General features: G+C 42.4%; 1 protein-coding gene across 1 annotated transcript; it reads right to left on the bottom strand.

The window, feature by feature from the left end:
* Positions 1-451: 451 nt before the first annotated feature.
* LOC139337886 (uncharacterized) lies at positions 452-11,048 on the bottom strand. The gene is made up of 5 exons (XM_070972714.1): positions 10,316-11,048; positions 6,732-6,908; positions 4,878-5,087; positions 2,105-2,318; positions 452-1,633 (listed from the first exon to the last, which is right to left on the bottom strand). The coding sequence occupies exons 1-5, from the start codon at positions 10,799-10,801 to the stop codon at positions 1,455-1,457; spliced, it is 1,266 nt and encodes a 421-aa protein (XP_070828815.1). The 5' UTR covers positions 10,802-11,048; the 3' UTR covers positions 452-1,454.
* Positions 11,049-11,705: the final 657 nt, after the last annotated feature.

Genomic DNA, 11,705 nt, shown 5'->3' with positions numbered 1-11,705 from the left:
GCAGGGGCAGGCTGTATCAAATGACAGATCAAATTAGACATTCAATATCAAATGAATCATCCTACTACCTATTATGTTAAGTTTGAGGCTGAGCAGATGCAACAGGCTTGTTTCACCACTAGAGGGCAGTATTGCTTCATATCAACCATTAGGGAAAGGACACTGGTCGTACTGTCTGCATTGGGTGCATCTCACAGATATTGTAAAATTATTAGAATAGTAAAAATCCTAATTCTTTCAGAGCAGCTAGAAACTCATGGAAGAGATCACTCTGTTTTTGAGGCTGTCACTATTTTATCTTCATACACTAATTTGACAAATTAATAAATTTGGCTTAGTTGTAAAATTCTATTGTCAAAGCAGCTTTGATGCATATTATATGGATTTAATATTTTAAGTAGATTTCTCCTTTTATGTTGCATCTAAATGAAGGTTGCTTTCACTCTTTGTTAAATTGCATTTAATCTTTAATTACACAAATGAAAGGGTTTCATGTAGAGATGATCCATATCACTGCCAAACCACCAACTTTATTGGCACTTCAGCAGGAACACGGCATTATTATGAGCACACTCTCCTTCATCTGAATCAATATACTTTCAGGGATGATAACTTGAGATAGCTCCTCTCAGATTACCTGGAGCAAAATATAAAAAGAAAAGTGAAACTGTGACATCAGCAAAACAGATTATTTACTGAAATATGCCAAAAGTCTTAATTTACAAGGCAGCGCACAAAAATAGGCCACTCAAATACTTCAGAACATCATCAGCACAATTATCACCACATTGTCAAACAAACGAAGACAAAAGGCTTGATAATAACACTTTGGAGTAGCTGCCTCCTCATGGACACTGACAGTTTTATACATTTCCCAGTTCTCGCTGATGACAGTCTTGTTTCCTCTAGCACCACTGATGGGATGTCCAGAGCATACATCAGCAAATTTTGGGAAATCAAGCAAATCTTTCCTTAAAAAAAAAAAAGGAGATGATTACTGAGCTTTCATTTAACCCAACCACTTTATGGCCCATTAAGATAGATTTCTTTCCTATACATTCTCACACTTTTCAGAGAAATTCAAAATGCATTACATTGTTTAAATGCAACTGTAATTGATTATATATCTCTTTCTGCCACAGTTTGCAGCAATAACAGGTTTTTCATGCTGAAATCAGAACAGCTTCAGGTGCATTGTATTCAATATGGCCTTGGTTATTCTCCTTCCATCCATCCACTCACTGTACGTCACAAAGACTTAAAATCACATGTTTACATCCATTATCCATCTGCTCACAGCTCACTCTCATTCAGCTCCATTCAGTGCGTTACCATTAGTGTTCCTTTTCAGCATCAGACTCATGATTCATTGTAAACATTCATTGTGAGCACAAATTATCCACCACCACTTTCCGCTAGGTGGCATTATGCATTCACCAGGTCGTCCTCCTGTTTCATTCATACATTGATTCAGCCAGGCCTGTCTGCTTGAAGGTCTCAGCCACCTGTCTGGAGTGCTGCATCTTAGCCGACAGCGCCTCTAGAATATCATTCTGGTCCACAGCGGTGGCAGTGCGGTAAATGAACGTCCCCATTGACTCAAGACCCCGCATGCCTAGATTCACCCCGCAACCTGCAGGATGGAAGTGGAAAAAAAAAAAAAGCAAAGTGAAAACATAGATCATAGTCGTCATATATGTCATCATCATTCAAATAAAATCCATCTCAGTAATGAGAAACACATAATCATGTGTTTATGATTTTACGGACAAATATTTAAGTGTAGCCTTGAAGTCATAGTTATTAAAAAGAACACATGGCACATTAATAAACAAGCAAACCAGATAAAGATCAGCTGAAAGGCCATTGAGTGCAGTAATGAGTCACACACCCATCAACATGTGCTCTTTCTCTCCATCTCGCTCTTCCTCACTCTGTCTCAATTATTCAAAGGGCTCTCTGTTCTGCTAATGGGGATCTTTGATGTTATGTCTCACCTTCATGCAGAAAAGATGACACATATTAACCTGTACCGTGTGTTCGGGGAAAATATCCCCTTTTAAGGTCAACAGTGCAGTATGAGGTGCTTTGTAGACTTGTGTACCTGTGTCGAAGTTGAGGACGCGTGCTGCCTCCCCCTCCACAGTGACCGCCACATTGTCCCCCTCTATGTAGGCTGCACTGATGCGTCTGTGCGATAACTGAATCTCAAAGAGACGGCGGCTGAACTGCATGTGGTGCAGCGTCAAGTCATTGAGACGAGGCTCTATGTCTGTCTTATAGGCATTAAAGGACTGGTGGAAAATGTTCTTCATGATCTGAGAAGCAAAACAGAGAAAAATATATGATCTTTATCATGATTTATAGCATCAATAAAGGTCCACTTCATCCAGTTTTTAACCTCATATTGTCGTTAATTGACTTGCTTATAAACATCATTACATTTACACATGCATGAAGGCTAACCATTGTACAGCATATCCTACTCTTGATCAGTCAGATCAACAGTTTTCCTGCCCACTGTGTGTCCTATTAGTTTTCTTATGGCAAAAGAAGAAAGAATGATTAGTTGAAATGGGTTTTTCTTGTAAAAGTCTTGGGTGGAGAAGCCTTCCCACGAAACGCAGAGCAATATTGACTTGAATACTTTAATGGTGTAAAAAAAAAAGAAAAAGAATTCTTTCACAGCTCATCACTGGAAGTATTGTGTATTGAGCATTGGTGAGATTGAGTAATTGGTCACTTTATATATGATGTTTTACATTAAGACTGGAATAAAAGACAAAGGAAGATGCATCATGACTGATTCCACAACTGATTCAAAACAAAGCTGAAACAATTAGTCAATTAATCAATTTGTTGATGGACAGAAAATGAAACTGCAGCTATCAAAATAATTATTTCACCAGCAAAATGCCAATGATTCTCTGGACTCAAACATGAAAAACTCCTGCTTTTCTTGGTCTTTGTCTTTTCTTTGTTATATATGATATTAAATCACTTTCTTCTGACTTAGAACTGCTGATTAGACAAAAGACGTCATTATGGGCCCTGAGAAATTGTGATGGGCCTTTGTCTGCGGTGACACAATTCATTTAAAAATCAAGGAAATAATGAGTAGATTAATCAGAAATGAAAATAATCATTATCATAATCCCAATTCAAACTTTGTCAAGACAGAGTCAGATTTCTAAAACGGCTTGTGTTGCACGGTTTCTTCTATGTGCTCCAAAGCAACTATACCTTTCACCATGTGAGGTGACTCATAAAAAAACATCACCACTTCATGTTGATGCAGAAGAAAATGTGTCCGCTCCTTGCTGTGTGCCTGCTCGTCGATGCCACTGTAATTGCAGGTATTGAGTGACAAGGCTTGTTATCACTCTCCGTGCCTCTGTCACTCCGTGTCTCTGCTCAACTCTGCTCTTCTTCGACCCATACTCGCACAGTCATCTGTTACCAAGTAACAGTGCATCTGAATGGCCACCCACATAGCAACAAGCACTCCAAGGACGGTCTCACATACCTGCGTGTACTACACAACGTGCTGTGGCTACATGCTAGGCATGATCAGAGAGGTGCTTAAAGCCTAAAGATTTTAAATAAAACACCAACTGCCCGGCAGCTGTAACTGCACCCACCGTCTGCTGTAGAGCACAGGAAGAAAAAAAAATCCTGCCCTCCATTTATTCACTTAACAGCAGGGTACAGATGGCCTCCACACACACACACACACACACACACACACACACACACACACACACACACACACACACACACACACACACACACACACACACACACACACACACGCACGCACACACACACACATCACTTATGGGGACATTACATAGATTTACATTTATTTCCTTCATTTCCTGGAGACTTACCCTAACCCTATCCCTAACCATAACCATTGTTTGCCTATTCCTAACCCTAAACCTAACCTAACCTAACCCATAACCCTATACTCAGTCTTCACCCTAAAATGTAATGATTTAAATTGTGGGGACATGTATTTTGTCCCCACATGTGACTGTAAATAATAATAATAATACATTTTATTTGAAAGCGCCTTTCAGGACACCCAAGGTCGCTGTACAGAAAAAAATACAAACAATGATATAAAATACAAGATAAAAAACAAGATACAATAAATAGGGAGGGGGGCCGTGTGAAGCAGTTTATAGAGAGTAAGCAAGTCTGAATAGATGAGTTTTGAGTTTGGATTTGAAGATTGACAGGGTGGCAGAGTTACAGAGGTCAGGTGGCAGAGAGTTCCAGATTTTTGTCCCCACAACGCAAGTAATAAATTGGCATTCATACATTCATACTTACATTCATTTCCTGGAGACTTACCCTGACCATAAAGTAAACCTTGCCCTGATGTTAACCCAAGTCTTCACCCCAAACTGAGTGATTTACTTTATTGGGACTTGATGTTTGTCCCCATAAGGAATGCGAGTCCCCACAATGTGATGTTACAATGTCCCCACAATGTGGGTAATACACATCCGCATTTACACAGACCCACATACACACACGTGCGTGAAGTCTGATCTCTCCTCCCCCTCAGACACACTCATAATCAAGTATGTCAACAGACTTAAACACACCCACACATGCACTCTGGCAAACATAACACTCACACACAGACACTAATGGACACCCACAATGGTGCAGTTAAGGGCCATTTGTTGAATGAAAGGAGAGGAATAAGTAGGTAGGTAGGCAGCGTTATTATCATCTGTCTTTCATTTGCATTGCCAAGGAAATACAGCTGTCTAGATTGTTCACACCAACCGTCCTTTTTGACAACAGCAAGCAGCACACAAAGCTCTGGAAAAGCTTTTAGCAAGAGGAGACAAGAGGCTCACAGAGGAGTTGGCGGTGTGCCTGAGGAAGCGAACCATCTTGGTGTCAGAGGCGGGGCAGACAAGGGCCATGTAGCGGTTTCTGAAGGTGCCATAGATCTTCAGGTGGAAGCCGGGCTTGGTGGAGGGATTTCGGTGCTCTCGGAGGGCCTCCACTCCGTAAGCGGACAGGTCGAAGTAGAGGCTGTGGGCGCGGATCTCAGGAGTGGGTACCTGAGGTTAAGAGAAGAAAAAGACACTGGGTCAGTCATTTCAGACGTGATAAAGCATACAAGGAGCAGCAATGATATTAGTGTCATATTTGATGTCATCGTTTGGTCATTGATAATGTTTGGTAAGTCTAATACTTAACATACATGCACCCTATGATGTGTATGTGGTGAAAAAACATATTACCACAACACCTCTGCTTGGGGGGCTGTTGTGACACGAGTGGAGATTGAGAAGAGCTTAATTTTTATTCAGTGGTTCATTCTGGCAGTGGCTCCCCATTTTCCCTCAAGCCAGAATTGATCAATTTTCTTTTCAATGACATAAACCAGCAGAGTGGAATCAAACAGCAGTTAGTGCAGCCAAGGGAGATAGCCCTGGAACAGAGTGGCGACTGGGTGGGGATGGAAGGGACGGTGGGGTTGACCAGGTCATACTCTGGGAGGTAAATTCAATCACTACAGGAAACAGCCAGGGAGAAAATCGGCCAATAAAAGGCAGCCACACAGCCACTAAAGAGAACGTGATATGAATGGTTATGGCAGCATAAAATAGCAAGGGACACTAAGCTCATGCTCAGATATTAGTCAGTATTAGCCTGTAAGCTTTCCTTTACCTGTTTATTCGTTTCTCCAGATGCACAGATTATCACTGTATAAGAACAGCCTTTTTTCTACACAACGCGACCTCTATGAACAATGCAATTATCAGCAATGGCTAATGTCTGGTGATCTGTGCAGGATGAGAAGCAGACTGCTGCTGCAAATATCATTTGAACCAGCAGGCCTGTGATGTTTGTTTGTAAAGTCTGTCTGAATAACACTTCCTCCTGAATAAGGCTGGTCAGCTGTCTGTGCTGCACCATATTCCAAATATTGCACATTTCTTCAGTTTTCAGTCTTCGTTTCTTAATCCGCATCTTAGACAATATTCCTCAAAGACAGAATTCATTAAATCAGTTGTGGGTGCATTTTTAAAAGTGATTACTCTGTGAAAGTGTTCTGTATTTATCTCTTCAGTCTTTTGTGGGCCTCTTGGAAACATCACTGAGTCATCATTCAAGGAACCATCTGCTTATATAATGTCAAGTGACCAATGGCACACTACATGAAAAACACTGCGGCTGATGTTTTGATATCTTGAATCATATTCACCTGGCAGGGGACAGATTATGAGTCTGGCTGCGGGGCCACAATGAATCACAAGCTTTATCATCACCATCACCTGCCTCCATCTGAACAACAGCTGCTCTTATCAGATTCGGTAAGTAAATCAAAACATGGCCAGTGTTGACGCTGACGAGATCCAACAGTCTGCTGAAATCTGGCTGTTTATATGAGAGTAAGATATTGTGTTCAGCTGCAAGTGGCATGTCTACTTCACTGTTTGCTCCAATCAGCTTTATGAGGCCAAATAAAGTCGTGTTCACTGTAATATCCTGCAATATCCTGTTTCTGCAGCTTCCAGTCTTTACACAAACAGCAACCTGTTGGCTATTGCCTCAGTGTGTGCACATGAGTGAATGTATCCATTAGTGTATGTGTATGTTCATGGATGCGTATGCAGATCGTGTGTGTGTGTGTGTGTGTGTGTGTGTGTGTGTGTGTGTGTGTGTGTGTGTGTGTGTGTGTGTGTGTGTGTCCTGACCTGTCTCTGTTCTAGTCTCTCCATAGTTGCATTGGCTCCATAGGCATGGCAGGACTCCACGGTATAGTCAGAGCTGATGCCAAGCACCGAGCAGGAGTCGCCACACGACCCATCAGCCACCACGATCACACGCGGCGAGTCATTGTGTGGGATCCGCCGCAGGTACTCCTCTGTAAACTGAAACAGCAGGAGATGAAACACAAGGATCAATGTAAACAGGAGGAATTTCATTTAGTTTCATTCACATTTTCATGGCTTCATGTTGAAAAAAAGGTCACTCTGTTAAAAGAGGAGGAAGCAGCAAAACACATTTAGTGTGCTGAAGACAGAAATACGGCTTTTCACTTCGCTAAAGTTGTGGTTGTGTTTATTAAGTATTTTTTAAAATAAGGGCTGACTTGCAAAACTTTCAAGACTCTCATAAAATATACATTATTATGCATTATTATGTTTTTATGCTAATATAGAGTGTATGTAGGCTAGATAGAGATTAAAGTGACTTTTTAATCTAAGCAACTAATGATTATTTTCTTTTTTTTATTAATCTGCAGACTGTTTTCTAATCAATTAAACATTTAGTCTGTAATATGTCAAAAAAAATGCCACAACTTCTGAAAGCAAAAGGTGCCAAAGATATTCACTGTTCTGTTATGTAAGACAAACAGCAAATCATTACAAGTACGCAATGTTTGGCATCTTTGATAGAAAAAAAAATGACTCAAAAGATTAGTCAAATCTCAAACTACTTACCAGTTAAGTGACTGTCAATCAACTAGTTGTCTCAGCTCTACAGCATCAATATTTAAACATTCAGAAAACAACTTCTTTTGCTTTATATTCTATTCTATATGATTTACGGCTAATACTTCGAAACTTTCTATTAGCTACAACCTTTAAACCAAAGGATTTCAATTCTTCTTCTGTCACAGCCTATTAGTCTAAACAGGTGGGTTGTCGTTACATCTGCCCCTGAAACATCATCTGAGCTGCAGTAACCTCTAGTCTGGTCTCCCTCTGAGCTTCCCTCTGTGTGTGTGTGTGTGTGTGTGTGTGTGTGTGTGTGTGTGTGTGTGTGTGTGTGTGTGTGTGTGTGTGTGTGTGTGTGTGTGTGTGTGTGTGTGCATATGTGTGTGTGTGAGAGAGAGAGAGAGAGAGAGAGAGAGGGAGAGAGAGAGTGTGTGTGTCTGTGTGATTGTCTGCAGGTGTGCTGGAGTCATCTACATATACTCAGCTCCACCATCTCCACCCTGCCAGATCATGGGTTCATCTACCGATTAGTGCTGCTGCGCTCCAGCCTTGAATTCTGCTCTTTGTGATTTGCTTCTGTACTGTTCTCTATTCCTGTGACTAACTCTGTTCTCCATATCTTCATAGTTCTCCTGCTCCTGCCTCCACTCCCTCACCTGTTAGAGTCTGCTGCTCTGCCACAACCCCTGCCACCCTGTCTTGGATTCACATTCATGCAGTTCCCCTGGGGACCTCTCAGCAGCCCCACTTTGCCCTGATCAAGCTCCAATCCCTGGCTGTCTACTACAGCTCCCCTTCACAATCATCACCTTCTACATACTTCCAAAAAACATTAATTATTAATAATGACATTTTCATAGTCCTTTGACAGTTGCAGTGTAATAAACTGAAACAGACCATTAAAATGGGATCCAGAGGTTGGCAAAAGAGCATCTCTCACAGAGATTTATAATTATACCTGTGTATGCATCACCACCCTGATGATAAAACACTTGCAGAGGAGGCTGAAAAGGAAAATAAAAGGCCTTACATGAGCTATAATGGCTCAGAACCTCAGATCTATGTTTAATCCATTTAGACTGCAATGAACAGGTAATTCAAAAGACTCCATCTGCATTCTCAGGCCTTTAAAGCACTGACAGGCAAGGAGGGGGAAAAAATAATCCATCAAACACAATGTCCTGTCTAATCAAGAGGAAATGGCAAACTTGGCAGTGACTCGAAACAAAACTGAAGTTTGTTGTGATCAAAGACTCGCTCGACCTTGTCTTCCGTCTTCCAAAGGTTGGTGAGTCACTGGATAGCAGCGAGGACAGCAGCAGCTAGCAGGAATGACATTGGAGCTGAGGAGGAAAGAGGCTGCTGGCCAGAATCAGGGAAGAGGAGCAACATACAAGTGTACAGCTGAGATCGCTACGTTTTCTACTGTCTGATGAGTACAAGGAAAAAACTCAAATCACGTGCAATAAAAGCAAAGTCACAACATCCACAGTGACGCTCTAAGTCAACCTGAATAGAGCAGTAATAAAGTCTTGTCTCTGGCTTCCAGCCATGACACAAATATTCACTGAACATTTAATCACTGTTTGCCCACACTGAGCACTTCTCTCTGAGAACCCCTTCTGAGGTTTTCGTGTCAGTAGGTTATTTCTTCGTCTCTAAGTTGAACTCTCGCTGGGGGAGTTTTCCTCATGTTATTGTTCTCTTGGTGTTATGAAGCCCACAGTGAGGGCTTTACAAATAAACATAACTTTCTCCTAAAATGGATCTGCGATTTTATCATGATGCAGCAATCATAATTTGTGCATTTGACGTAGAACATACAGTAAGATTTTATTCAATATGCATATGTTTTGGGGATGCTTTCAAAACATCCCTTGTAGAAAACTGTAATTAATCCTTTGATAATTTAATAAGATTACATTTTAAAATCTATTTAATTCTGATGCCATAATATGTTTGGATTGGAATTTGCTCACTATAATTCTGTTTTACTCTCCACTGGCCTAAAAACTGCGGCGAGGATTCTCCTCAGGTTTGAGGTCAGCTTACATAACAGGTTATTTCAACTGATGAGCCTTTCAGGCTGACATACAATGTTGTGTGAGGAGGAGAGCTTTGGGAGAATTCAAGAATATATATATATACACACATACACACACACACACACACACACACACACACACAGACACTGCACATATGTACAGTATGTCTGATGTAAATGAGCAAATTAACCCACAGAAAGTCAAATGTAAGGATGATTGTGGCTGCAGGATGAATTTAATACTAATGACAAATGAATAAAATTCTGTTTGGTGAGAAAATGTGCTCTGTGTGTTTCAAGGAAGCCAATGTGGCTCATGTTGAGAGCAGCAAAAAGGCTCTTTAAATGTCAGGAAAGCAAGGAGTGAGCTACAGTATCAGAAAGGTGCCTTGTTCAGGTTCACTTTAGAGCCTGAGACTGGGGCTTGTGACTGAATGTAGGAACAGACATCTCTGTCACCATCGCTGCTGATAGCTATCAGACCCCTGCTGAAGTGGAGGCACACACCAGCCTCTTCCCTTTGACCACTGCCACTTGGGGGGGATCAGGTTTTGACAGACTATAAAGGCATAGTGGTTATAAGATGAGGTAGAGCGAGTCTCTCTCTCCTCTCTACCAAGTCATCACACATTACTTCCCGAGCAGTGCTCTATGTATTATTGATTTGCATGAGAGGGGCTGAAAGACTAAATTAAAGTTGTATAAGAGGATTTGTAGCCTAGTTGCAATATGTTCCATACAGACCATCAGGTGATTGCCAAGCTGTAAGTGGAAAGCAGTGAGGTGGCTTTACCTTGGTCCCCAGCTGCACCTTGATGTCCACCTTCTGTTTCTTCTGCTCCAGGATGCTCAGCAGGTACTCCTGAAACACGCCTATCCTGGTGAAGAAATGCTCGTTGTGCCAGCAGCCCTCCATGTTATCAAAGTCCACTCCGAGTCCCAGCAGAAACTTCACGCTGCGGGGATCCAGGGCGATCTGCTGGGGCCGGCAGAGCAGGGCAGTCCGGTACCTCTCATCCAGCACGGTCAGCTTCAGCACCTTACCGGAGCGGACAGCGACCAGCGCGGCCGTCAGCCCCACGGGTCCCGAACCCACGATGAGCACCGAGATCCTGGCCCGCCACTGCCTGATGCTGTCCAGGCTCACTTTCAACACCGAGTACACGACCACTGCCAATAAAATGCTCAGGGCAGTGTCATAGGCGAGAGTGCGGTACCTCTCCTCCGCGTTCTCCCCGATGTCGCCAACTCCAGCATTTTCTACCTGCACCCCGTCCATAGCGCGAGCCGAAACTGCACCGTAATGTGTGCCAGGCGGTGGTTTTCCAGCAACTGCACCCCCCTTATAAATCAGCCGAACGTCCTCTCGTCATCTATGCATTCGCCGAAAGAAAGAAAGAAAGAAAGGAGCAGGCTCTTGCATCCATGCACACACGCCAAACCAGCTGTGACTTGCCACATGCGTCCTCCCGCTCCCTCAGCTGCAAGTTGAGTTGTTGCTGCACCCTGGTCTCTCTCTCTCTCTCTCTCTCTCTCTCTCTCTCTCTCTCTCTCTCTCTCTCTCTCTCTCTCTCTCTCTCTCTCTCTCTCTCCTGCCCCTGAAGTGGTCTAAGTGTCTAAAGAGGGTCAGCACAAAATGAGCAATTCAATGCATCAGCAATATACGCGTAAAGGTTCAAATCTGTCATATTTCTGAAAGTGCCGGGACTGAAGCCTATGTAAACTATGGCGCTATCGCACGTGACTCCCCACGTTCTAAAATCCAATAGATGCTTAACAGCACAGTGCAGGGCTGGACAATGTGCTTTGGTTTTACTCTGAGAAACTATTGATTTACTGTTGCTAAAACAAGAAAGGTCGATTCTCTCTCTCTCTCTCTCTCTCTCTCTCTCTCTCTCTCTCTCTCTCACACACACACACACACACACACACACACACACACACACACACACACACACACGAGCAAGCCTACTGTGTAATCCCAAAGGACTGATTACAAAGTGTAGAGACATCCAGTGTTATTTTCCAACAACAATGTTCCCTTAGGAATAGGAAGAACAAGCACAAGCTGACAAATGTCATTGGATGATGACAGTCAGCAGTCCGCCTGAAGTTGCTTGTGAGAGATTAAGGAAAAAAAAAAAAAAAAGAAGTAACCGGAAGCCCGCCTTCCTCTCTGAGCT

The sequence above is a fragment of the Chaetodon trifascialis genome, chromosome 10, assembly GCF_039877785.1.
Source record: "Chaetodon trifascialis isolate fChaTrf1 chromosome 10, fChaTrf1.hap1, whole genome shotgun sequence".
In the NCBI taxonomy this organism is placed as follows: domain Eukaryota; kingdom Metazoa; phylum Chordata; class Actinopteri; order Chaetodontiformes; family Chaetodontidae; genus Chaetodon; species Chaetodon trifascialis.
The sequence above is the reverse complement of the archived record's forward strand: the minus strand, read 5'-3'. Positions and strand labels throughout refer to the sequence as shown.